General features: G+C 42.4%; 1 protein-coding gene across 2 annotated transcripts in view; it reads right to left on the bottom strand.

Moving 5' to 3' along the window:
* Window positions 1–27,784, bottom strand: part of LOC137151447 (cohesin subunit SA-2-like) — an 81,516-nt gene that overhangs the window by 14,551 nt on the left and 39,181 nt on the right. The window contains exons 14-24 of one of the 2 annotated variants that reach the window (XM_067545707.1): window positions 16,155–16,262; window positions 10,761–10,872; window positions 9,958–10,072; window positions 8,363–8,466; window positions 7,759–7,851; window positions 7,585–7,674; window positions 5,450–5,653; window positions 3,885–3,961; window positions 2,255–2,342; window positions 1,333–1,413; window positions 373–465 (exon numbers count right to left, since the gene is read on the bottom strand). In XM_067545707.1, the coding sequence (XP_067401808.1) occupies window positions 373–465; window positions 1,333–1,413; window positions 2,255–2,342; window positions 3,885–3,961; window positions 5,450–5,653; window positions 7,585–7,674; window positions 7,759–7,851; window positions 8,363–8,466; window positions 9,958–10,072; window positions 10,761–10,872; window positions 16,155–16,262 (1,165 nt within the window). The remainder of the gene's footprint in view (window positions 1–372; window positions 466–1,332; window positions 1,414–2,254; window positions 2,343–3,884; window positions 3,962–5,449; window positions 5,654–7,584; window positions 7,675–7,758; window positions 7,852–8,362; window positions 8,467–9,957; window positions 10,073–10,760; window positions 10,873–16,154; window positions 16,263–27,784) is intronic. The other variant, XM_067545708.1, reaches the window with a different exon arrangement.

The raw sequence follows: 27,784 nt of genomic DNA, 5'->3' as shown, positions 1-27,784 counted from the left end.
AATTTAAGAACATTTTGCAAACTCTTACAATATATTTTATTAACAAAGAGCTGGCTACGTGCAGCATAAGGATTTTACCAGTAGCAGCATTTAGCACAAATTATTGTGAGAAGAAAAAAATATCTTCCTGTTTACATTTTCAGTTCAGTTTTAATTAACACTGCAATTCAGCCCAAGTCCTGCAACTGGATCCACTCCGATGTACCTCTGTGCTTGTGCAGAGCACCATGGTAGTTCAGTGCTCACATTAACAAGGACACCACTTATTTTAAAATAAGACATTAAAAAAGAAATATAAAAGAAGAAAAGGATTTAAAGGAGAACTGAACAAAACACATCATTAAACAAACTAGCCCTCAAAAAACCACTGACCTTTTCACTTAAATCTTTATCTTTATGGCTAAGGTAGCATGCACAAATCTGGCAGAAAAATCTCAACTCTCTGTTCAATGCCAAAACAGTCTCCTGAAAATGTATGGAGAAAAAACAAAGATTAGAGAAATGATGGGCATGGACATCTAGCCAAGAACAGGAATGGAATGCCAGCAAGACATATGCATCTATTGAATCAGTCCCCAAATGGTTACAGTCCTTCTATCACTTCTGAAACAACAAAAACAAAAGATGCTAGTTCCATGGCAGTATCTTATTCTGTATACACGGGTACAAAAGAGGAAGAGGACAGAGTAAAGAAAGCAGCAATACTTAATGCAATCAGAAATTTCTAGACAGAGAAACTACACAGTTGTTTTTATTTGCACGTGCATCAAAGTGTATGAAGATTCTCATTTTTGTAATTTAAAACTAAAATACCCCATGAAGTGCTTAGCATGCTTTTGGTGCGGAGTAATATCAGTTAAAGAGTCATTATTATAACAGAAAACTGATGGTGAGATTGCCTAACATTTTCCCTCGGCATTCTTCATACGTACCATAGTGCATTAAACACACACAAATATACGTAAAGATTGAATTCCAAAAGTTTTCACTGAATATCATATTTTCACTGTTTTGTTTTGAAAATCTATTTAGCAAGCAATCCTGGTCTCCACCGTATGCCAGGATTCAGAAACACAGAACTTTGCACTGCACACACAGATGAGCACTTGTTTAATTTAATTATGCCCTTAAAGAGATTTTTAAAAGTCTCCACTTTTCCAATATTAAAGACTAAGGACAGATAAATGCCTAATCCTAATTGAGTTTCTCCAAGGAAATGTTCATAGCATTATTCTGGGAAAGCTTGTCTCCTTCAGCCATCAAAGGACAGCAAGTGAATTTAAATCTTTAAAGGACAACACTTGGGTTTCAGAATTATTTGCACTGGCCAACCTTGGAAGAAGACCTCTCCACAACTGAATGTAGCTGCCATAAGAGAGCAAAGTATGTGCACTGTAGAGCTGGTAGGATAACCTGGAAATAAAAGTACATATCTTTTAATAACGTGAAAGGCTTTGTAGTGAAAGTTCAGTACAAAACGAAGAATCAACACCTCATACTCTGTAGGCTGCTTATACTAGTATTTCTGCAGTATGAGACATTTAGATCCCAAAACCAGATTCAGTAGGTTTACATGCAACTAAGCATGACTTCTTCAGAAACTTTAACACTAGATTAAGCCCTTGTTTCACTAAAGCACTTACGTCTCAGTGACTTCAATGCAGACAAAGTACATGCTTAAGTGTTTTGCTAACTGGCACTAGTTATGCATGGCCAGTGAGGCTATCAGCTTGTAAAGCTGGGCAGTATTTCTACCTCCAGCACAGTGTTAAAGCTGAACAGAGAACTCGAGGTTTGTAGCTTAGACAATAGTTAAAAGCAAATTGGTGTCACTGAAGTTCCTTTTGCAAGTAATGGGTCTGAAATATTTTCCCTTCTGGTTAAATTCAATCTGTGAGTGACAAGCAAATCCCTGAATTATTAATACTCTGTTCAGAGCGACATTGCACAATTGAGAAAGAGAAGCCCTAATATTCTAAGCAAAGGACTAATCCAGACTCAGAAAATGCCCCTCCTCCACAGCATAGCCTTGGGTAAACTTTGCACTAAATTCATTCACATCCTAATTCCACTGACTTCAACAGGGTTATACCACAGATAAACTTGGCTCTCTGGATCTCAGTTTCCCAAGCTGTGGAATGGGAATAACAACATTCATCTTCCTTACAGGATGCTGGTGTAATGTTTAGTTAATGTTTGTAAAATACTCTGACTAGGAGAAATGCTTTATTAATGCTAAGTATCATTCATTTACCTGAACAGGTAAACTCCCATACTGCATCTCAAAAACCAGCAGCTTTGAAGTCTTCCCATAGAGATTCCATTTGGTGAGATTATGAGCACTGCCAGTTGAAAAGGAAATGAAATATCAGGCTATGATCATCATAAAGAGAAGAGATAAAAGCTACTGTTTCTAAAAGTCCCATTTCTCCCCACATGCAACCTATTCCTAAAGCAATAATCACAGCTACCAAAGAGATTATGCTTTTATTTGGGGAAGAGAGGCTAATGACCTTCACAGTGATACCTAGATTTATTAGGAGAAGTAAGAAAAATCTCACCTACAAGTAGAACAAGCAAGACGTATATTCTTTTTGCCAGCATCTAATGGATACCAATGACTTTCAGTGAAAACTAACTGACAAACACTGCACAAAAAATTACAGTTTTTCATATGCTGGATCCTTTTGTTCCCTATGATCCATATAATTAATCTGGAAATAAATGGCCTCCATTTATGCACTCTATGTGGGCAGGTAAAGCACAAGGATCTCTCTATAGTTTGATGACAAATGTTAAAGCTGGTCATAATTTTTTCCTCTACAGTGAAATCTGCTAAAAAGAGATGCCTGAAATCCTCCAGTATAAAGTAGTTCTCGTTACAGACAGAAAAAGGGAAATACAGGTTTAGTACAGCCCAATATTAACTATAGCCTACTGTTCCAGCAGTTATCACACAGTCTTGCTTCAACAATGCAACTTATCACACACTCCTACTGCAAAAATGCAACTTGCGTGAATCAAAGGAATGGGAATATGGAAAAGGAAACTGAAATTCTACACTTTTTCCACACAAACTAGGAACGCTCTTTCCCAACACTCCTATTTCCCAAAAAAGATCTCAGGCTTCATGCCTTAAACTGTCTGAGAGCTCTTTTTGAAGCAATGGGAGAATCTCAGCAATGTGAGATGAAGGGAAAGCTACTCCTAGCCCCTGGCCCGGTTCTGCCACACTCAGTAGTATCTTACTTGGTGAGGAGTCTCAATCAAGTCATTGGTAAGATCCTACTCAAGGTGAGTAATGGTTGCAGAACTGGGATACAAGTGAGCAAGCAAGAGCGCTCTCCACTACATGAGAGCAAGGCTTCAGACACTTGCTTTTTGAGAGATTGAGACCTGACAAATTAATGTATTGTTAACGAGTTAACGTATTGTGCCTGCTGTCAAACATAGTGCTCTTACTGCCTTCTCTATTGGCTGATTGTCAGTCTCAATACTAGGATATGGAAACAGCCCCAAGGAATGGGCTTACATGTAGACAGTGGTATCCTGACTCCATAAGCACTCCCTGTACAGACCTCTGATTGACTTCATTACTGCCACTCAAGCCCTACTATTAATTTCAAAAAGAATTCTATGCACAGAGAGCCTGCCAACATTTCGGAGAGTCTAGAAACTAACAGGAAAAAGTACTTGTGATAAAAGGAATTCCACCTGACCACTTTATGCACAAACATTGCACCTACTGACTATTTTTATTCTTTTTTGAAAGCTTGATTAGCCAACCAACCAACAGCAATTCCTGCTTTATCGCACCTCGGTAAGGTTGCAGTGTGCTAGCGGATGGGAGAGGAAGTTAGTAATCAGATAAACAAACATCTCACTTATGAAAAGCTGCTATTCTTCTCAAAGTGGAGTATATTCGGCAAATTCCTTCTTCATCTGTGCAAAGACCTTCTCCCTAAATCACACAAGTTAGGAAAGAGAAAAGAGTGAACAGCGGTGTTGTGGGGCAGTTGCTAGCTCCTCTACTAACACAGCCTTAAATGAGACATCGTCCCAGTTTTGGGAACCATTTGCCCCTTGATTATGTTCCCTAGACCCTTCTCTGAGATAAAGAATAATGTACATGGGCTGGAAAGAAGTTATATGTCTGGGAAATGCCATGCTGTTATCCTTGCATTAGAACATCTCGTAACTGAACAACCCACAGCTGCCTGCCTCTCTACACTCTAATGTACTGGTAATAAAAAACTACAAAGTCATCTAATGCAGACATTCTCACGTTGTGGTATGTGGATGGACCATTGTTTGACCCATCAAACTAGTGGTCTGCAGAGAGCTGGCTGATCCCATGGTGCTGGCTCTCCTTGTTTTCAGCTGCCAAATCACAAAGACAGCTAAACATACATTAAATACTTTCCTAAGATTACTTTCCCATATATGCAATTGCTGTACTTTCCACAAGGATACGACACAATCACAAATGGCAAGGGAGGTATTCCTTCCTATCAAGAATTAGAAGAGAGGGGTTCCATAAGACAACCTCCTTATTTAGCTGCGGTCCACACTACAAAAGTGTTCAAGAACCCCGCTCTACCTCTTATAACCTTGTTTCTAATTTTAAACAAAATATTCACACATTGGTGTAGATGTCTATTTAAACTACCAAAATAAATCCAATGTGATTTTTTTTCCTTGACACATCCACAGTATCCCAGCACCCGATAAAAAAAAACACTTGTTTGAACTTCCATACTATGCATGACACCTGTTTGCGATGGCACAGTTAATCATCTACATGCTCCTGTTGTTCAAATCAGCCAGCAAGCTATTCATATCTCCCCGGCTGTTTCTGTTTTTGAGCACTAATGAAAAACTCAGAGAGACTCAGCAATCCTCCTGCCAAAAGCAAAAGCCACTTTCAAGACACAAAAGCTACTTTAATCTGATCTAGTACGTACAGAATTATCTTTAAAAAAACACAACCAACTGCCAAGTTATAAAGGGCTTTTTGCTTACTGCCAGTATGTAAAAATACAGAATTTTACCTTCCCTAAAATGTGTATATCTCATAGATCCACCTAATGCTTCCCATTAGATCTTAGATGGGCATTTTCAAATAGCAATCTGAACCCCCTGTAGCCCAGGGCTAGAATATCCATTGGCATTCGCTGTAAGAATCTGCATGATAGTGTATGCCCAGAAACCCATTCCCTAGTGCCATAGACGACACCATCCATTCTCTGCCCTTTCTTCCTGCCAGAACACAATTTTCACTCCTTTAAAATGTAAACAGACAGCCATTTCAGAGTATTCAGATTGCCTCTGTAAGCTTTGGTCTCCTCAAGCAAAGAAAAACAATGTATTACCAGTCCATCTCTCCCTTGGATTTATTTCATTTTGATCCTGAAATGTTCCAGGTATTTCTACTTCCAGTCACACGCACCTCATGCCAAGAGTCATCCAGCAGCTCATTAAGTTTGTCCACCAACTCATCTATCAGCTGAGTTCTGGCAAGATCCGCTCTCCTGTGGATGGCCAGTTCTTCATTGCAGAGGATATAATATGCCCTGGAGCAAGCCTCGAGGACAGCCATGTCAGAGTGTTCAGCTACAATGCCTTTAACCACTTTCAGCAAAGCATGCAAGTGCTGCAAGTGATCATGATGATAAAGTCAAATCAACTTTATGCTTATTTATGTTTATGCCTTTTTACTTCATACAACTAAAAACAAAATAAATGCCAGTGTGGGGAGGACAGAAGGGATTACAGGTCAAGATTCTGTTTGTTGCTATAGGTCTCCAATAGTCTCTTTTTCTGTCATATAAGAACATACTGTATCGGACCAATGGTCCACCTAGCCCAGTTTCTTGTCTTCCGACAGTAGCTGGTATCAGACGCTTCAGAGGGAATGAACAGAACAGGGCAATTATTTAGCAATCCATCCCCTATCATTCAGTCCCAGCTTCTAGTAGTCAAGAGGTTTACGGACACCCAGAGCATCGGGTTGCATCCCTGACCATCTTGGCTAATAGCCATTGATGGACTTATCCTCCAGGAACTTACCTAATTCTTTTTTAAACCAGTTACACTTTCAGCTTCACAACATCCCCTGGCAACAAGTTCCACAGGTTGTGTTGTATGAAGAAGAACTTCCTTATGTTTGTTTCAAATCTGCTGCCTAGTAATTTCATCAATTGACCCCTTGTTCTTGGTGTTATGTGAAGATGTAAATAACACTCCCTATTCACTTCCTATATACCAGTCAAGATTTTATAGACCTTTATTATATTGCCCTTCTCCCTGCCCAGTCGTCTCTTTTCTAAGCTAAACAGACCCCGTTTTTTAATCTCTCCTCATATGGAAGCTGTTCCAATCATTTTTGTTGCATTTCTCTATGCACCTTCTAATTCTAATATATTTTCAGATGGGTGACCAGAACTGCACATAGTATTAAAGAGGCAGGCATTCCATGGACTTATATAGTGGCATCATGATATTTTCTGTCTTATCCCTTTCCTAAAGCTTCCTAACATTCTGTTAGCCTTTTTTGACTGCTGCTGCACACTGGGCAGATGTTAGCAGAGGCCTATCCACAATGACTCCAAGATCTCTTTCTTGAATGGGAAAGCTAATTTAGATCCCATCATTTTGTATTTATAGTTGTATACCTTAACATCTTCCTAAAGCCTTAATTACGTATTTCAGTCCCAAGTCTAGCAATACACATGACCCTAAATAAGGATAATAGTAGAAGAGACTGAGGAGGAAGAGGGAAGAGAAAAAAAGGCCCTCTAGACACAAGGCTGCCTGATGCAGTAACAAAGATGAAGCATATTTCAGAGCTCCCCTCACTCTGTTGTGGGCTTATTCCGGAGTGGGAAACTGACAGTCCTGTTTGTTACATAAATAGAAACAGATAACAGCACATTTCTGCCATATTGCTACTGCTTTAATTCCTCTCAGCTAACTTTTTTGTGCTGGAAGTATGCAAGGATGTGATTTCTCCCTTGCCTTGTTATGGATATTTACAGGGGGTTAATTTGAGCAATCCACTCCACTTACATATGGGCTTTGCTATTTCAAGGATTTCATCCTTCCATTTCTGAATTCCCTTCCTCCACATGCAGATATACTATCCCCATTCTTCTCTTGCAGTTACTACCCTCCCTCAGCAGCTGATAAGGGAGACAGTCTCCAATGAGAATGCAGCCTCATTCTGCAGTAAGCTTCTGGGAGATGCAACCTGGAAACACGTTGTAACTCCCCCTCCTCTCCAACCAACAAGAGGTCAAGAAGCAAGAAGTATTAGTTTATTCCCAAAGCTGGGCCTCCTGCACAAAGCCATAAATCATTATCCACCAGGGCCTCAGGCCAACCTTGGGTATACCCATACAGACAAATGTTAAAGCATTTCCCTGGTGGCCTGAGTTCAAATATGAGAGGTATCAACAGGGTCTAAGTATTTCTTCGTGTCCTGACAGTCTCCTGGCTGTAACAAGGTCTTACTACACCCTGTAAATTGTCTCATAAATTTGTTATATTCCACGCACACACCCAACTGCCCCAATTCCTATTCACCTTCTCCAGACGTCCAGTACTGTAAACATCTAAATCATAATACTGGGGAATTTGCAGGAGGTTCGCCACTTTTTCAGTATCTGCTGAATACTGCAGAGGAAAATAGGATATGAGTGCACTGCAGGAATTTTAATGAAATATTTAACATGCGCTCATGAAACAGCTGCTAGTTACCTTTGCCAAGAGCTGAGGAAGCACCACAATAAAGTGCTCAGTAATTTTGGTACAATCCTCCAGTTGTATTTTCTTCTCTTTCGCTGACAGGATCTACAGACAAAACATTCTGCTTCAATTATAAAATACTCTTGGAGTTGACTGGAATTTTACACTTACCCCAAGATTAACCTTGCATATCAATATACCTTGAACTAACACAAACCACGAGGCTGAGGTAAAGATTTTACCCCCTGAATGGAACTCCCCACTTGCTTTTTTTTTAAAAAAAAATAAAACACTTGAGTTAGTGCTGAACAAACAGACTGCTGTTTGGATGCAGGCTGCTTTATAACTACATCTACTGATGGATAAAATGGTAACTGTGTGTCGTTAACATGCTTCCACTGAGCTGAACTTCCTCTGAAAGCTCATCTCATTCAATATCCACTGATAATAAGATGCTTTGTCTGGAGGTCAAAAGGCATTGTGCTTGTCTTGTAAAAACAATGCTGTTCTCTTTCTGCCTATGTACCTCTGGCTGGGAAAGTGCTTTGGGCAGAGCACATAGGGAGGACAAATTTGACTGCAACACAATAAATGTATTAAAATAAAATCTACTGACCTTCTTGGCTGCTCCTCTGCCCACAGGGGGGTGACCTTCAGCTGCTTCTCGAACAGTCACTAAGATTATTTCAATGAGGGCACTTTCCTGGGCATCACTCAATGCTGTAAGCAAATCATTGTCCCTTCAGTATCTCACAAAAGAAAAGTGTGGCTAATGAGAAAAGTCTACTCATTCTTCAAAACAACTTTGAGGGGTGGGGAGGGGGAGAGACAGAGAAAAACAGAGTGGCTAAAAATTGCTGGAACGTTTGCTAAATCAAACCTGAATGTGAATTGAAATTATTTTCTATGATATACAGAGTTTAAAAAGCAACTATTTATTCTACGGCCCCTTTGGGAATTAGGTACCTATGCGCCTAGCAGCATCTTTAGGTGCCTAAAAATATCTTTAAAAATCTGGGCCTACATGTTTTGATCCCACAGCAAAGAACTGCCTCTAGTTCTGCCACAATAAACATTACTCAAGAGATTTTTTTATATAAAACTTAAACCCTCTAAAATATTTGATTTCTGAAAGCGACATTAAATTCAACACAGCATCTTCGTTTTCAGTGGTGAACATTACCTGCACAGTACTGTTTCAATGAGATCAGTGCATTTAGGTTCTTCAGCTCAAATACAAAAACCAGTAAACCCAATATGCCCCTTGAAATGTAAAAGGTAGATTATGATTTCTGAATACAAAGGAATCTTCTTCTGACCTCATAGTGAAGTTATTCTGTGTGAGTCACTACAACCACAGCTACAATACACACACTGTGATTCACAGAAACTATCTGGAATTTTAATTTACTTCAGAATAAAATGAATTTTGCTGAGTTTATTATAAGTGGATTCCACTGTATTTGCCAAATAAAGCAACAGGTTCAGTGTCAAAGAACTGAAGTTTTCCCAGAAGAAAATGGGCTAAATTCAGACTTCATGTGTAAGGGAGTGAAATTCCAATGAAATTTCATCCTCTTCCATCAGACCTGAGGCTCATCATCTTCTGGGGAAACTTTGGCTCAATGATACTAAACCCGTGACTCTAGAATCACATACAGCTCCTCGGGACCCTATATGTGACTCTTCTGTAATCTAAGGATTGGACTGGTGATTCTCTCATCCAGCAAGTAGAGAGCCATTCAACACCGTTTTCCCAAAGCTGTTTGACACACACCTGACTGTTGAGGAGGAAACAGTGCGTAACAATAACACTGGGGCCACTAGAATCCCTTCTTACCCCTCTGAGCAGAGAGAGAGAGAGAGAGAGAGAGAGAGAGAGAAAGAAGAAGCATTCTTCACCCTCTGCTTCTCAGCAGACAGGAAGGAAGGAAGGAAGGAGAAAGAAGACAGGAGGGAGGAGTCACTGAGAATCATAAATATTCATGGCATAATTGTTGGATAGTGTTTCCACAAGGTTTTCGTAGAAATATTGCGTCAATATTTGAGGACATTAAGTCATGGCAGGACACTGAGCCAAAACTGTTTTGTGGCTCTCTGCAACCAAGAAGCTCTCCAAGTGACCCTGCTACAATTTAAGATGAAGGAAGTTTTTTTCTAGTAAATAAAACAAGAGTAATTTGGGCAACACTAAGGGCTTAGCTCACCTACCTTCTCCTTCTTCAGCATCTTCCAATAAAATAGTGGTCATGCACTCCCAGTCCTTCAGCAAACTGGCTGCCCAATCCCACAGGCTGTCTACGAGGTATGTGACGTGTTTATGTAACTAGAGATTAAAAACATAAACCTACAGCATCAAACATTTATTGAAATGTGAAGACAGCTTATTACATATTTCCCCTCTCCTTCTCTCATAAAACCATATGTGTGTGTATGTGTGTGTGTGTATATATATATATATATTTCAATGTGTGTATTTTTTTACTAAACCCAAACTAAAAAATAATTCTTCAGTTTGATATATGGGGAATAGCATAAGGGAAAAAGAGTTATTTAAAGGACAGAAGAAAGATTTCCTAAAAAGACTAATCTCCCCAAAGCCATCGTGAATAGCACTTTTTTATTACTGTTGGTAACACCTAAAATGCCCACTCCCATTTAGGAGCCTGACATGAGTTATACTTTAGTTGCTATCCCTGGCTGAGCAGTCCTAGTTTTTTCAGAAAGCCAATTCAACATCACCTCTCTGCATCGATACACCTGTAAAATAAGAGTCTTAGTACAACTTCACTTTACTGAAGCTCATCCTGGAGTTGAGAATGTATCATGTTCCAAGATCAACAGTCCTGATCATGCAACCAAAAAAACCTTTCAAAAGGAAGTCTTCTCCCCACTCACTTCACTTCTCCCTCCGATTTCCAGCAGCACCTCACTACCAACTCTCAGCTGCACTGAATCGGAAAGGCTTCCCCTCATCTCTCTGTCCATCATATCATTATCTACGTTCTCCTTACCTCACTCTCCAAGAAGAAAGTGATTAATTTTCTCATGTAGCTGGGATTAGCCCCAAACTTCCCTCTTCCTTTGGGTGGGACTTCCTCTTCAGTTCCCTGATAACTAAGCAGCCTGCCAACGGAAAAAGAAGTCAGCCCAGTTCTGCTGTGTACCTTTAGATTACTCAGTGAAGAAGTACATATTCTGTAAGGATTTCAAGCAGCTTGACTTCTTTCTTTTAAAATCTATTAATCCATTCAGTAAACATCAAATTCTACCGTCAGATGGAGGGGGGAAGCACTAGATTATTTTTAGCTGGAAGTTCTCTCTGTGAAAGCAGGGACTACCTGCAACCATTGATAGTGATTCCTGCCAGTTGTCTGGGCAACATAGATAGATTCCATGGCAATGAATGCACAAATGGTTAGGGCACTTATTTATCCTGTAAAAGTACTCACCAAACTGATGGTGAATGTACACTGTAATTTAGATGTAACCATAAAAAAGAAATATCCTTCCTATAAAATCTTACTGCCCAGCAATACTTCATAATATGGTACATCTAGTCTCTGAAAATTAAGCCAGGCTTAGGGGTATGTCTACATTGCAATGTAAGACCAGGTTTAGTGGGACTAGAGTCAGTTGCCCTGTGTTAGAGAACTCAGGGCTTAAGTATCCCTACTGATTCTTAACCCTGTCTTATGAATTTTCTAGCCCAGGCTTGAACCTGGGGGTCAGGAGTCCACACTGCAGCACACAAACCAATCGTATCACAGGCTTCCTAGCACCCTCCCAAAATGTGGCCACTCTAGCCCTCTAACCATGGTGCAGTGTAGGAAAACTTTACTGCCCACCCTGCATGTTATAGGAAGTTTGAACAGCCTGCCAGCACAGTCTGCCAAGCAACACGGAGGAGACCCCTTTTCAAGAAGTTCTCGTTTGTGCTTTCACTCCTGTGTCAGGAAACAGGCAGGGCTTCCATGAGGCACTGGTTGACATTTCAGTGGCATTTTCTGACCCACCAAAGGTACCTGACAGAGCTTAAGATGGAGCAGGAGGAGGCAGAGAAGGTGGAGTACCCAGACATGGCAGACTCATACTGTCTGATGCTGCTCAGTACACAGAATAGCAGCTGATGCCCCCTATGTAGACCGGCACTTCTGGCGCAGGGCCACAAGCACAGACTGGTAGGATCACATCGTCTTGCAGTCCTGGGATGAAGAAAGCCACATTCCTGGAGCTTTGTGAGTGGCTTGCCCTAATCTTCTAGAGTAAAGACACACATATGAGGGCAGAAGCAGGTTGCTATAGTCATCTGGAAGATGGCTACCCCAGACTGCTACAGGTCTGTTGCCAACCAGTTTGGCGTTGGAAAGTTGACTGTAGGTAAAGTGATGGTAGAGGTTTCTGAGGCAATCAGGCATGTGGTTTATCCCAAAGTGATAAGCATAAAAGATATTCTTGAGGTAACTGCTGGTTTTAAGAGAATGGGGTCTCCAAACTGCACAAGGACCATTGATGGGACCCATGCCCCATAGTTTGCCCTCCTCAAGGAGCACATGAGTACATAAATGGCAAAGGGTACTACTCCATTGTTATGCAGGCCCTTGTGGACCACACAGTTCAACTTATGAATGTCAATGTGGGCTGCACTGGAAAGGGTCATGCTGCCATGGTTTTCTGCCAATCGGGAGTCTACATTCATGGCTGGGACACTAGTTGCACCAAATGACACTGTCATAAATGGAGTTAGAGTCCCCACCGTTATTCTGGGGGACTCTGCACAGCCCCTTTTGCCTTGGCTTATAAAACTGTACCTTCATTTCAGAGGTCCTAGCACAAGACCATTTAATTACACTCTCAGCAGGTGTAGAAGGTTGCTGAATGAACTTTTGGAAGATTGAAATCTCATTGGAGATATCTACAGACCCATCTGGATGCCAGTGTCATCAATGCTGTGCACATCACTGTGGCTTGCTGTGCTCTTCACAACCTTTGTGAAGCCAGAGATGAGCCATTTCCCCCTGAATGGACCTATGGTAGTGAGGGACAGCTGAGTTGGTACACTCAGCCAAAAAGTGCACTTACCGCAGCTGGAGCTGGATTCACGTAAGCAACAGAAGTCAGGGATTCTCTGTGTTCCTACATTATGGATTTGTATGGCTCAATGGAGGACTTGGGTGCTCCCTGCTCCTCCGAGCCCCAGCCCAGGGCCCTGGCAGTGGCAAGGGTACTAGCCACCGAGTCAGTGGGGATCCTCCTAAAACATGCTGACTGGTTCCCCAATTCCCCCACTGTAGCAACGTTTAAGTCCTCTAGCTACTTCCAACCCTGTCTTCTGTGGCGATGATCCACAATACCCTGGGGCCTGCAGCTTCCTCAGCTGGTGCAACTCCTGGCAGCTTGGTCCCTCCTCTGGGTTCGTCCAACAGCCCACAATCCGTCTGGGACTCTGCGTGCATAAGTTTGGGGTTCGAAGCCTGTCGCAGGAGAAGGCTGGCAGTCTGTGTCCCCTCTCTTCAACAGCCTGCCCCGACTGAGCTGCTCGGCTCCCTCTTATATCCACTCTCCAGCTGGCGCGTGGCCTCCTCGGCCCACAGGATAGAGATAGCTCTTGGAGAACCAGTTCAGGGCAAGCATGCCCCATCACAGATGTAGTGACAGCAATAAACTTTGTTGATGATATAAAGCTTTATTTGTAAAAGTATTAAAACAGTATAACAGTCACCCAATGCCAGGCAGGCCAGCTGGCATTACACCACCCAAAAGTTACAACAAACAAAACAAAAAAGTGCATCAAGAAATGCAATCATGACAGAAGCACAGCCCTACTGCTGCATGTCACGTGTCTCCTCCTCCCCCATTCTCCTTTTCCTTTCTTCCCTGTTTTCTGAACACTTGGTGCCAGGTGGAGGTAACCACCAGTGAGGGTTTAGTTGCCCTGCTCAGCTGCTCATGGGGCCCAATTACAATTACATGGGCCACCCAGACATGGAGTTTTCCAAGATGTTTCTGGCCTGGGCTGTTTCTCCAGTGACAGGGGATGATGCATCAAACAGCTCCTATGAGCATGGACTCATTTTCTGGTCCTTTTCCAAAGCGTGCTCTGGGATAAGTTTCAGCACCAGATTGATTTCATCATCCTCACTCGGTGCCTGCTGCTGGCTCCCATTGGACTCCAGGCTGGATTCTGGGGCCAACAGCGCACCATTGCAGCAGATCAGGGCCATTGTGCCCCACTGCTGGATCCGTGCTGGGGTGCAGTGCCCAACACCAGGTCAAACTCCTCCTGAGACTGACATGAGGTTGACAAAAGCATAGGTTCTTGCTCTTACAACACGTTTTATCCAACTTGGACCATACATTGGAAGAAGTGGTCTCCCTCCATTGCCTGATGTATAAGGCACATCAGGTGATATTTCTTTGTGATTTCCATTTTCTCCCTCCACTCCTAAAATTTTTTTAGTGTGAATTTATTGCTCATGAAAGGTGCCAGCCTATTTAAATCCTATTGAAAGGCAGCTTCAATAAGGGAAGGGTGACCCTCAGCTGAAGGAGGAGCCACAGGACCAGGACCTAATGAAGGCCAATTCTACCCTAGGAAAGAATAGTAATACCAGTAGAACACAGCACAGACACAGATTATACCAGCAAAAGCACTTTTTTTGCCAGTGTGACTTAGTCGACACAAGAACCTTTGCCAGTATTAAAATGTCACACAGACCCCAACACTCCCCTGCAAAATAATAAAAAGTCATCACCCCACCAACCAATTATACTACACTGACAAGTTCTAGTGCAGACTTGGCCTAAGCACAGGAGACAAAAAATGACAAATAGGAATGGGAGGATTATAGGGTCAAAAGAAGGGAACCAAAAGATGACAGGAAGCAAAGAATCCCAAACAATGCAGACTGCTCTGAGGAGGTGTTTAAAGAGACAGGGGAACCACTCAGAAGAACTCTGCCCCAATGTGTGCATGGGCAAGGGAATGGAAAAAGGTCCCCAAGTCACAAAGAACTCTGCTCCCATTGAGCTTCCTCCTCCAGGACTGATGGACAGCCATCTTGGCCAGTGCCAAAAAGGGGTGGACAAGGAGGTCTATCCATAGACACAGGTAAAGCATGGAGTGCAGCAGTGAAATGTTTACCACACTGCATGCCTGTGTTCCTCAAACCTGACATGGAGAGGCCACTAGTAGCATAAGGGCAGGTAAGCCTCTGTGTAGATTTAAGCCTGGCCCTTCTGTGCCAAATCTGCCAACAAAGTCGTCAACTTGTGCCATGTGTGGTTGTGGTTTATGTGATGTAGATCCTTTTGCACTGGTAACAGCATGAACATCAGCAGCTCATTTGACATGAACCAGACAGTCACTTGCGAAGATTCCAATGGAATATTAATGAGATGCTGATGCTACAGGTCCCATGTTGCAATGGAGGGCCACGAATAAAAAGTTTATCAAGGCAGCATCTCAAATGGCTAAGAGTGGCACTGTTCTGGAGATAAACCACCAGTTTATGACAATATTAGCTCAGAGAGTTGGGGGCCTGCAAAACAAGCAGGATAGGGCTAGGAGATGTGACAAGAGACACGTCAGAGAAAGGTTTTACTTCATTTTCTTTGTGTTGGGCCTGGATTCCAGGCCTCATATCATTTTGCTGGGTGGGAATAAACAACAAGGGGGAGAGGGAGAGAAGAGGTGTGAATAATTATGGTCAGCTTTTAACATTGCCTCTCCAAAGCCTTGCCAATAGTATTTTCACCAATTGTTGTTAAACAAAATACAGACTTTCATCAAGCTGTAGATACAGAATATTTATTAATTCCCTCTGTAGCATGGCAGTTCCATTCATTTCCCGCATCCATTATCATAAAGGCCCATTTATAAAAGTTACTCCTGGGAAGTTAGATTGTATATTTCATTAACTTGACTGAAAATCGGGAGGATTTTTTAATCTGTGCACTCTCTCATTATTCAAAGCCTTTACAACGTATAAGGCAACTTTCAAGGGGAGAAGAAGAGGCCACCTTTGCAATTAATCATAAACAGCTACAAAAAAATCCAGCAGATGCCAAGTGATCAACTGGCACATCAGAAGAAAAGCAACAGGGAAAATGTAGAAAGGAAGGCTGCATGGTCCTTGGCATGATACAATACCTGTGGATTAGTCAGTTATCTTATACTTTATTATAGTCTTGTACCTTTCTCATGCTTGTTTAACATGCTGAGGCTGGGAAGTGAAACAGTTAGCCCCAGACAGCAGCCCTCCACTTATTTGGCAGAAGAAAGCACATCTGGTATCCTCCAGAGACGAGTCACCAATTGAAAGATAAATGTTTAATGTTCCTCTTAAACAAACCCATTTTCACTCTGAAACAATGAGAATATGCAAAAAGTAGCCAGGCAGAGATACCTTTTGTAAAGGAATTCCCCAGCTGCTACTGCCAAAGGTCTGTGCATGGTGTAAACAAACTGGAATAAGGTTTCACAGTCTTCAGATGATAACGCATCCTCACAGTTCCTGTGCAAAGATATAATACAAGTTATTATGCTTATTTAGCTAGAAAGGATTGTACGCATGCTAAGCCTGACCTATGCCTAATATTGGACCTGAATCTCCACTGCCTTGTAGTTCACATGGTCAGTTACACGTCTGCAAATTGAATCTTGATATGCTACCTAATCAGAGGAGCAGCATTTTTGTACTCACTTTGTAGAGATGAAAGTGTCTACACAAAGTACAAGGAATGAAGAATCAGGCTTTCTGTGTGGGCATAAACATTCACATAAAAGCCTGGTTAAGGCTGTTGGGTTCTCAAGGCCAAAAAAAAAAAAAATTAGTTATAAAAAAGGAAAGTCATGCATGACACAATATTTTTAATCTTGGATAGTTTGCCACAGAACATTATACTATAGATCAAATATCCTTTATTTTTCCAATCAAAATTGTTTAAACCTATTTAATCAAGATTTTAAAACTCATACTTTAGTACAATGAGCTTATAAAGAAACCCATTTTAAAAATCATGGGAGGAAGCATGCTCAATAGCAAGATGACCGGCCTGCCAAAGACCATGACTACTTATTGAAAAACTTAAAAATTGCAGTTTTTGCAACAAGTATATAGCCTTACTAAGGACATTTCTCATTTATATAGTTCTTTACACACCTTCAGAGCATCACATGAATATTAATCAATCCTCCAAAACACCCTCTGTGAGGTCAGAAAGTATTATTATCCCCATTTTACAGTGAAGGAAACTGAGGCTGAGAGGTTGAGTGACTTGCCCTAGGCCACAGAGGGAGTCGAAGATCAAAGATGAGATTAAAAGTTAGAAATTCCAATCTCCTTCTCCTGCGCTCATGCCATTAGACAACACTGTCAACAGAACAAAGAGCAATGAGACCCTTCCACTTCTGGAGTAGTATGGGAGGGTAAAGGTGAGCTAAATATCCTGCGGCAGAGATTACATTGTAGGGGGTTTATTTATTTATTAGTTATGCTATCAGCCAACCACCAGCTTTTTTGTCACCAGCACTGCCTTAGCTCTTGGTATCTTGACAAGTCACAAATTCAAAAATACAACACTTCTGGCACCCTCAAATCGTATTCCCTAGCAGGTTAATATTAGACACCTGGGCCTCTTGTTGACAACTACTTGTACTGATATTGGGTGAAGGTTGGTGGGAGATTGTCTTTTTTTTTTTTTTTGGTCATAAACAGCTCTTAAACTAATCTATAAACATTGGCTGTGGTTTAAAACAGTAGGAGAGTAGTGGGTTGGAAACCCCAGGATACTTGAACAGAAGGCATGTGGTCTGTTGGCTTTTCACTTCTGTGAGCCAACAAGCCCACCCACTGCTTAAGGCCCCTCCCCCAGCCTAAGGGGAGGAGCCACTGGACCCCAAATGCAACTGAATGCTTGAAACAACAAATGAAAAACCAGAAAGGGGCGTGGGGGTCACATGTGTAAACAAAGGAAACTGGAAGGGGACACCAAGCAGAGAGCCTCAGACAGCGTCCACTGCTCCTGGAAGGTGTCAAGGGAGCCAGCGACGCTGCCCAGAAGAACTCTGCCCGGATACGAGATTTCACAAGGGAACGGAAGTAGGCCCCATAGTCACAGAGCCCCCCCGCCAACCTCCTCTCTCTGGTCTTGTAGATAGCCAATTTGGCCAGGGCCAGGAGGAGGTTGACGAGGAGGTCCTGCGACTTCATGGGGCCACGGATGGGGTGTGCATAAATGAACAGGTGCGGGGAGAAGTGCAGCCAGAACCTCAGCAGGAGGTTCTGGAGGACCTGGAATAGGGGCTGCAGCCTGGCTCACTCAAGATAGATGTGCGCCAGGGTCTCCCTCATGCCACAATAGGGGCAGGTGTTGGGGTGAGGGGTGAACCGTGCCAACTACACGCCCGTGCTCACGGTTCCATGAAGGAGCCGCCAACTGATGTCCCCGGCGGACCATGGGGTCAAGGTGGAATACAAACTGGCTCACCGGATGTCCTCAGCCTACGTAGGTGGCAGCAGGTCCCGCCACTTGGTGTCAAGGCAGGACACAAGGGCGAGGAAATGAAGGGTATGGAGCACGAGCATGTAAAGATGGGCCTGTGGTGCGGTTCAAAAGAGGATCGGCTGCAGGTCATGCAGCCGGCTCGGGGCGTGGGGAGGGGACAGTCGGGTGGGCTCATGGGACTGGGGCCCGATGGAAAGTACCATAGGGCCGGGGCTGAGTGGTGGGCGGGGAGCACCCTCTCGCAGGACCCGCTCAAGGTAAGCCTGAGCAGCAGGGGGCATGGATGCCCTCACCTCCTGGAGTATGCGCCGGGGGGGTGCGAAGGGTGGAGAGCCCCATTCGCCGAGCCAGCGCCTGGGGGTCCACCCAGTCCCCCTGGTCATAGTCCAGGAGGTCTCCGACCTTGGTGCCAAGCAGACATGACATTCTTATTTAAAAATCCATTAATTAAGCAGACAGAATATCTGAATGTGCATCTGTTCTCTCACCTTTCACACAGTGCTCAGCAGTTGCTTACTCTAAGATGTCAAGGTTTACACTTGAAAAATACCTGACAAGTTCAGAGACTACTTACCTCTACAAAGGGCCATACCTATATACTACTACTAAAATGGTAGTTTTAGAAGTGTTTCCTCAATAAAAGGATGCCTTCTTTGTACATATAAGCCAATAATCACACATTCAAATACTTTATGTAGTGCAATACTACTGCTGCAAATTTACAGCCCTTAAAATGCCAAGTGACAGATAAAGGTTAAGCCAGAAGTGCCTGCCAGTATTTAGATGCCTAAAAATAATCATGGCTTTCCACATACCAATTCCATGATATATCATTTTCTACTCACTTCAGTGTGAACAGGCCAGAAAGAAGAGGTGCTCCAGGGAGAGAGCAAAGACTTTGTTTGTTCTGGATGCCCAACATTAGCTGGGAAATCTCACGTCCTTTCTTTTGTTTTACATTTCATAAGATGACCTTGGAAGCAGAAGACTCACTGCCTTCTAAACATCAGAGGTGAGGTTGCACAGGGGCTGCCTACATCATCTCTTGCTTGTATGTAATTACTTATATCCCAAGACAAAAAACCCTTTACATCAAAACAGAGTTAAAGTAATAACATAAAAGTAAAAAAACCAAAAAGTCCACCTTACACGGATGTTGTAATTATCCCAAAACCAAACATTACACACCAAGAAAATACAGAGTAAATGTTGCAATTAAGAAATCCAAACAAGTATGGAAATGCAGAGTTAAGGCATATAAGTAACCTTAATGCTGCTCCCTTACATCACCATCCAATAAGCATGATTATGATTAAGGCATTTTAGTGTTTGTGGTGCCAGATTAGATTAAACTGATTTTTGAGGATATGGGTGGGGGGGGGGGGGGGGTGTTCCAAAGGACACATTTGAGAGGAAAGCAGGCTCTTTTTTCTTTTTAGTGGTCTCAAGAAGGGGACGAGATTAGGGCTGGCAGGCATTTTGAAGAGGAGGTTAGTAGAGGTGGATGGTGGCAGGAAGATGGCTGCAGCATATAAGAGATAACAGAGGGAGTGACTAGTTTATGCCATCACCATCATGAAGGAGGAGAGGGGCCTTTCGCTTTTAGCTTGTTTGGGACAGGCTTGATTCTTCCTTCAGGGAATCTCAATGCATTCCCATATCTCTGTGTTAATGGCATAGTGCCAACAGAATCATGGAGAAGCCATTAATTTGCATTGTACTCTGCTTGCTCTTACTCTGTCCCCCTTCATTACTGCAGGATCTGCCACCACACTGTAAGCCTCAGACATCATCCATTAGAAAGAATCAAGAATGTATTGGGCTAACTTATCAGAGTAGAAAGAAAGCTTCACATAGACACATACTCCCTACATCTAATTTTGGCAATTTTAAGAAAACAAACTTTTGGTTTCACATATCTCTAAAGGAAATAGTTTAAGGGCCACTAACTAAGAGAGGAAGACAGATAATTTCCTTATTTGCATACAAGATGTCTCTCTCTCCCCCATCTCCTCTCAGTCACATGAAAATGTTTTTCACAATAGTATTTAAACAACAGATATAATCCAAATGGTATGCATAGGTTTTCTACCCAGATGGCTTACCCGATCTTCTTGTTAGAGATAATGCATTTTCCTATCAGATTTCAATTTCTTCTCCAGAGACAAATATAGGAGTTACATATGGAAAAGCCCTAATGAATTATCTAGTTCAGTTCCCTGCCAAAGTGGCATTATTTGCTGTGGTATACTTTCTAGTGCTTTGCCAATTCTAATTTTGAAGTGTCTTAAGTAATGGGGCTTCTACCACTTCAGTTAGAGTCAATTTCATAGTCTAACAGAGAAACAGGAAGGACAGGGAAGTCTTTAGAGCACAATTTCTCTCTATCCAATTTCTGGCTCCTGCCAAAGACTGTGTGAAACCAGAAATGCTTAACTTCTGAGCCTCATCTTCCCCTCTATAAAATAAGGATACCACTACTTACCTACCTCAGAGGACTGTAATAAGAATTAGTTAATTTATTATGCCAGTAAGGCATTTTAAATAGAAGGCACTAAGAGTACAAAGCATTAATAGTTCTCACTGACAAGCAGCTTCTCCTGATGCTAAACTTAAGTTTTCTCTCTTAACTTAGTCCCATCATTTCTAATTATACCGAGATTTACATGAGCCAAAATAATTCCTCCCCTGCTCGTTATTTACATCCTCCAGCTATTTGTAGGTTTGTGGATACCCCTTCTAACCTCTCCTCATCAGTCACCTCCTACAGTTACCTAATCATTTTTGTTCCTCTTTTCTAAACTCCCTCTATTCTTTCTGGTAGTGAAGAGCTTCGAAGTGACTACAATAATCCAGGTGCACTCTCACTGAAGCACTATAATGTGGGAGCATTGTATTCCTGTTCTATACCTTGGTCAGTATACCTCGGTACAGGGATGCCCCAAAGTCCTTTTTACTAACATCTTGAATTGCAATTTCATATCTATTTGCCATCCACTAGGATTTCCAAATCTCTTTCAGAATTATTGTTTTCTCACTTCTTTCTTCTACCAAATATCTATGGCTCACATTTTTCCTCCCATTTTATTTCCTTCCTATTTCTAATCCACGGTGCTTTGTATCACCGCTTTGTCCTCATTAATACTGGGAATTACATGAAATTTTGTAGCACCATTAATTTTATGATACCATGTAGAGGCCCAATCAAGCTCCCATCATGCTATTTGCTATACAAGCAGCAAAGGAAGTCCCTCACTCAGACAGATTACCATTAAATTAAAACAATACACAAAAGAAAGGATTACTCACCTTGTGCAGTAACTGAGGTTCTTCAAGATGTGTCCCCCTGTGGGTGCTTCACTTTAGGTGTTGGCGTGTCCACGTGTCGTTGATCGGAGATATTTCCTATCAGTGCTTGTCCGGGTTATGCATGCATCGTGGCTGTCTTGTGGCACCGTTGGCACTCTTTTGGATGCACGTGCGACCCAACCTCCTCTGTTGCTTCTCAACCGTGAAGTCTAAGGATTTGACTCTGAAGTAGAGGGGAGCAGGGTGGGCAGTGGAGCACCCACACGGACACACATCTTGAAGAACCTCAGTTACTGCACAAGGTGAGTAACCCTCTCTTCTTCTTCAAATAGTGTCCCTGTGGGTGTTCCACTTTAGGTGACTTTCAAGTAGTACCCTTAGGTGGTTGGAGGGACTTTGGAGTTGATAGGATGTATGGAGGAGAGTACTGAGAGACAAACCGCTGCATCTGCCCGCGACGCTTGGTCAATAGCATAATGTTTGATAAAAGTGTGGATCGAGGTCCAGGTAGCTGCTTTGCAGATTTCCGCTACTGGTACATTCTTTAGAAAAGCTGTGGATGTAGATGCCACTCTTGTAGAATGTGTTCTGATCTTCTGCAGTGTGGAATTCCTGATTGTTTGTAACATGCATGGATGCAGCCTGAAATCCACTTCTAGAGCCTTTGTGTGGATATGGCCATTCCTTTGCATCTATCCGCAATGGATACAAACAGTTGAGGAGATGATCTAAATGATTTAGTTCTATCAAGGTAAAAAGCTAAAGCATGTCTCATATCCAGAGTATGAAGGAGTGCGTCCTGTGCATTAGCGTGTGGTTTTGGACAAAAGGTAGTTAAATGGATAGGTTGATTCAATTGGAAAGGTGATGTGACCATGGGGATAAATATGGGGTGGGGCCTCAAAGTCACTTTATCTTTGTGAAATATTGTGTAGGGTGGATGTGCCATAAGAGCTCCGAGTTCACCCACATGTCTTGCTGATGTTATAGCAATCAAGAACAAGACTTTCATAGACATGTGCGCTAAGGAGCAAGTTGCTAGTGGTTCAAATGATGGTTTGGTGATGGCTTTTAGAATAAGGTTCAGGTCTCATGGTGGTGTAGGGGAACGATTCTATGGATATGAGTTTTGTATACCTATCATAAAATGTTTCACAATTGGGTGTGTAAAAACAGTGTTATCATCTATATGATTGTGGAAGGTTGTGAGAAAAGCTAGGTGCACTATTATAGAGCTAATTGACAGCCCTGTTTCCTTTAGGTTAAGAAAATATTCGAGTATGGCTGGGATTGGTACAGATGCTGAAGAGATATGTTTCTGTTGGCACCAGGAATTAAATCTGCGCCACTTTTGAAGATATGTCTTCCTCGTGGAAGGTTTTCTGCTGTTTAGTAATACCTATTTTACTGCTTCCAAACACTGTAGTTCTGCCAGTTGGAACCAATTAGGAACCAGACAGTTAGGTGTACCTTGCTCGGATCTGGGTGAACGCTGCATCCCCGTCCTGGGATAGGAGATCCTCTAGGAGTGGGAGGGAGATTGGTGTTCAATCTGACCTTTGTGTTAGGTAAGTGAACCATGGTTGTCTGGGCCACGCTGGAGTTATCATTATTACCATCACTTTGTCCTGATGTATTTTGAGCAAGGTTTTGTTTATTAGAGGGATTGGTGGGAATGTGTAGAGGAGATTCCAGCTCCAAGTGAGGAGGAATGCGTCCCCTTTTGACCCCTTGTCTATACCCACCCTTGAGCAGAAAAGGGGACATTTGCAATTGTATGTTGTGGCGAAGAGATCTAAAGTGGGATAACCCCATTGCTGGAAAATGTTTTCCAGAAGTCCAGAGTGTAGCTCCCACTCGTGATCGTTGGTGAATGTCCTGCTGAGGAAGTCTGTCAGTGCGTTTTGGATCCCAGGTATTGATATTGTGGATTATACACCAATTCCATAATTTTATGGCTTCCGTGAAAAGGGAGTTGGATTTGGCTCCTCCCTGACGATTGATGCTGATGTTGCTGGCGCCGTAGTTGGTGCTGGTGCCAGTGCTGACACCAGAATCAGGTTGGTGCCGGTGGTCGGTGCCAGGGCAGTCATCAGTGCCGATGGTGCCAGAGTTTGAGGCTTGGCTGTTGTCAGTGCCATGCGGATCGCTGGTGCCGAGACTTGTACCAGTGCTGGTGTGATGACGGTTTTTGTTGTTTTATGGACTGTTAACTTTGATGGTACTATGCTCGAATAGCGGTGTCCCGGTTTTTCCTTTTGCTCCATGCCAGAGCTAAAAGGCTGTTTTGACCCGGTGCTGGACAATGTACCCGAGAGACCTGTAGCTTCTTTGGTACAAATTAGTTTAGCTATTGAGGCAAGTGATCTCTTCTTTTTTTGACCGATATCAGGTGGCGTCAAGTGCCTTTTTCTTGCAGTCCTGTCCTGAGAGACCAGTTTTTCTTGACCCGGATCAGAGGCAGGTCTGAGAGACCTTTCTATTAGTAGTAATTTGAATCGTAGGTCTCTGTCACATCTGGCTCTGAAGCTTAAGTTTTTACAGTGAGAGCATTTTTGGCTATATGTCCCTCACTGAGGCACTTGATGCACACAGAGTGGCCATTGGACGCGGGCATTGCGTCTCTGCAGGAGAAACCAGGTGAGTCCGGCATGTCACCACTTTGGTGAGGGAAAGACACTAATTATTCTAAGGTAAGACTAGAAGAAAAAATAATAGGAAAAAACAAGTTAAACTATGACAGAAACTGAGAAAAAAACTGACTAACCGAAAGGAAATTTTGACAATCTGTGAGGAACCGCTGGAGTCTCCGTCTCGGACCGCAGATGGTTGAGAAGGAATTGAGGTCAGATTGTGTGCACGCCGAAAAGAGCGCCAACGGCAACGCAAAACAGCCACAATGCATGCACAACCTGGACAAGCACTGCTAACAAAAATCTCCAATCAACGACACAAGGATGCACCGACACCTAAAGTGGAGCACCCACAGGGACACTACTTGAAGAAGAAATGGATATATACATCTGAAGGAACAGGTAGCAAGGAGGATGGAAATCAGAACATGCATTTAAGTAATTCTCTGCTCCTGCAATGACAGTAGTTAATCACTGCTGAAATGTCTCCCCTGCTGAAAAGGCAAGTTGGTACAGGCTCTTAAAGCAATCTTATCAGAGAGAGTTTAGCGCAGAGCACTTATTCTTCACCCAAGATGTTTAGACTGGCCAGTGCTAATTTTATAAGAGAAAGAGATAAGATTCTTGGTTGGATTTGTGGATTATTCATGTAAGTCCCCAACTCCCACCTTCATCTTCCCAATAATTAAACCAAACCAGCAGGGCTTAGAGTGACTATGAGCGCTGTTGGCTCTGCAACAGATGGAGCAGAAACAAAGACAACAAGTATGTAGTTGCTGGACCTCTGCCATGGCTTAATCAACAAAAACATGCACTCATTTTATTTACGAGGAAATATCTTTTATGATGGACAAGTGTTGTTTGGAAAACTTAGGAGGAACTGCTCAGTGCTGGAAATCTAATTTTAAACTTTGTTTAGACAAGTCTTTCCTAAAAATAAAAACAACCAATAAACTTTTTGACTATAGTTTGCATTCATGAGTTTAGTGAGAACATGAACCCAACAATAAAGCCAGAGAAGCTAGACAGCTGCAGTGCCAATATAGCGTTTGTTGGTTCAGATATAGAACAACACCATCCTTAAATGGTTTAAAGAGTCATTGTATTTTAACAATGGTGTGCTACTCCTCCTAGCACAGGGCCATGTTATGTACATAGATGGTGTAACAAAGTACAATGGAATATCTATGCAATATGGAGAAGCAAATGTCATATACAAAGTGGTCATTGTGTTTATATTAGTAATGGTAATATGTACCTACTATTAGTGTCAGTTAAATAATGGTACCTCCTGTAAAAAAACAAGTTATGTCACTAATGAACATATACAATGGGCCCAATTCAGTTCCCATATATAGGCTGGTGTAAGCTTGGAGTAATGCCACTTACATCAGCGGAGTGTCAAGTGTGATAATAAAGCAGCACTTCAGTGCACAAGAATATTCTGGTACTGTAATGCAAACAAAGGTTCGGAAATTAAACAGTTACTACTATCCAAGTCAGACATACTTGTGCTAGCTCTCATCGAGTTAGCGCGCTAATAATAGTGCAACCAGGGTAGCACAGGCAGCAGCAAGGGGTAGCTTAGGCTAGCTGCCCCAAGTACAAACCAACCTGGACCCCATGCATATGTACTTGGGGTGGCTGATCCAGGCCGCTGCTCCCCACTTCCTGTGCTACCACAGCCACACTATTTTTAACATGCTAGCTCGATCACAGCTAGCGCAAGTACGTCTACACAAGCTGTGAATCGCACCTATAACTCCAAATGTAGACATACCCTAAGACTGCTTGCTGATAGCACTGTCTGCATCAGTGTCTGTAGCTAGGTAGGAACCATCATGCACAGATTCAGACTCATCAACTATAAGGTCAGAAGGAACCTTATGATTATGATAATCTAGTCTGACCTCTTGCACAATGCATAACATACCCACCCACTCCTGTAATAGACCCCTAACCTAAGACTGAGTTATTGACGTCCTCAAATAATGATTTAAAGACTTCAAGGTACAGAGAATCCACCAGCAAGTGACCTGTGCCCCATGCTACAGAGGAAGGCAAGACATCCCCAGGGCCTCTGCCAATCTTCTCGACCCCAAATATGGCGATCAGTTAAACCCTGAGCATGTGGGCAAGACTCACCAGCCAGACACCCAGAAAGAATTCTCTGTAGTAACTCAGAACCCACCCCAGCTAACATCCCATCAGAGGCCATTGGGCTTATTTATCGCTTGTAGTCAAAGATCAGTCAATTGCCAAATTAGGCTGTCCCATCATACCATCCCTTCCATAAACTTATCAAGCTCAGACTTGAAGCCAGCTAGGTTTCTTGCCCCCACTGCTCCCCTTGAGAGGCTATTCCAGAACTTCATTTCCCTCATGGTTAGAAACCTTCATCAGGTCTAACCTTTCTGATGGCCAGTTTATATCCATTTGTTCTTCTGTCCACATTGGCGCTGAACTTAAATAACTCCTCTCCCTCCCTTGTATTTATCCCTCTGATGTATTTATAGAGAGCAATCATATCTCCTCTCAGCCTTTTTTTGTTTAGGCTAAACAAGCCAAGCTCTTTGAGTCTCCTCTCATAAGGCAGGTTTTCCATTCCTTGGATCATCATCCTAGTAGCCGTTCTCTGCACCTGTTGAATTCATCTTTCTTAAACATGGGGGAGACCAGAACTGCTCACAGTATTCCAGATGAGGTCTGACCAACACCTTGTATAACTGCACTAACACCTCCCTATCTCTATTGGAAATACCTCATCTGATGCATCCTAGGACCGCATTAGCTTTTTTTCACAGCCACAGCACATTGGCGGCTCATAGTCATCCTGTGATCACTCAATACACGCACGTCATTCTCGTCCTCTGTCACTTCCAACTGATGCATTCCCAGCTTATAGCAAAAGTTCTTGATATCAGTCCCTAAGTGCATGACCTTGCAATTTCCACTATTAAATTTCATCCTATTTCTATTACTCCAGTTTACAAAATCATCCAGATCTTGTTGTATGATATCCCGGTCTTTCTCTGTATTAGCAATATCTGCCAACTTTGTATCATTTGCAAACTTTATTAGCACACTCCCACTTTTTGTGCCAAGGTCAGAATCTTTCATTGCTTTAACAGATTCAAACAGTTACTTTTACATGAATGATGAGTTTGGGGTGGGAGAGAAGGGAATACTGACAGTGGTCCTGGTGTACAGTTGTAATATAAATTTGCCCAATCACTGGACTAATGTGCCTATATAGAAGTGGTTTTAAGTATAAAAAAAAACACTCTGACTTTAAATTAATATAGATACTACATATTGTTGCACACTTTTTAGGAAAAAATAAAGTCCAGTCCATTTACCAGACTCGTATTCACTCCTTTGGGCAGAAGGCTGAAGCTTAACATGGCTCTGATCAGAAACACAACAAAGGGGAAGCAGGCAGGAAGAAACAGGAAAAGCAGCTTTATAAGGACATGTCCATACTTGGAAATTAACTGAAATAGCTACTCCAGAATGACAGTAACACAGAGGGGCTTACACCAAAATGATTATTTCGGAATAGCTATTTCAGTAAGTTTCCAAGTGTA

Source organism: Emydura macquarii, unplaced genomic scaffold, assembly GCF_026122565.2.
Source record: "Emydura macquarii macquarii isolate MOO-44397 ecotype Brisbane River unplaced genomic scaffold, CSIRO-AGI_Emac_v2 contig_1070, whole genome shotgun sequence".
Classification (NCBI taxonomy): Eukaryota; Metazoa; Chordata; order Testudines; family Chelidae; genus Emydura; species Emydura macquarii.
Note: the sequence above shows the minus strand (reverse complement) of the source record. Positions and strands in the feature narration are given on the sequence as shown.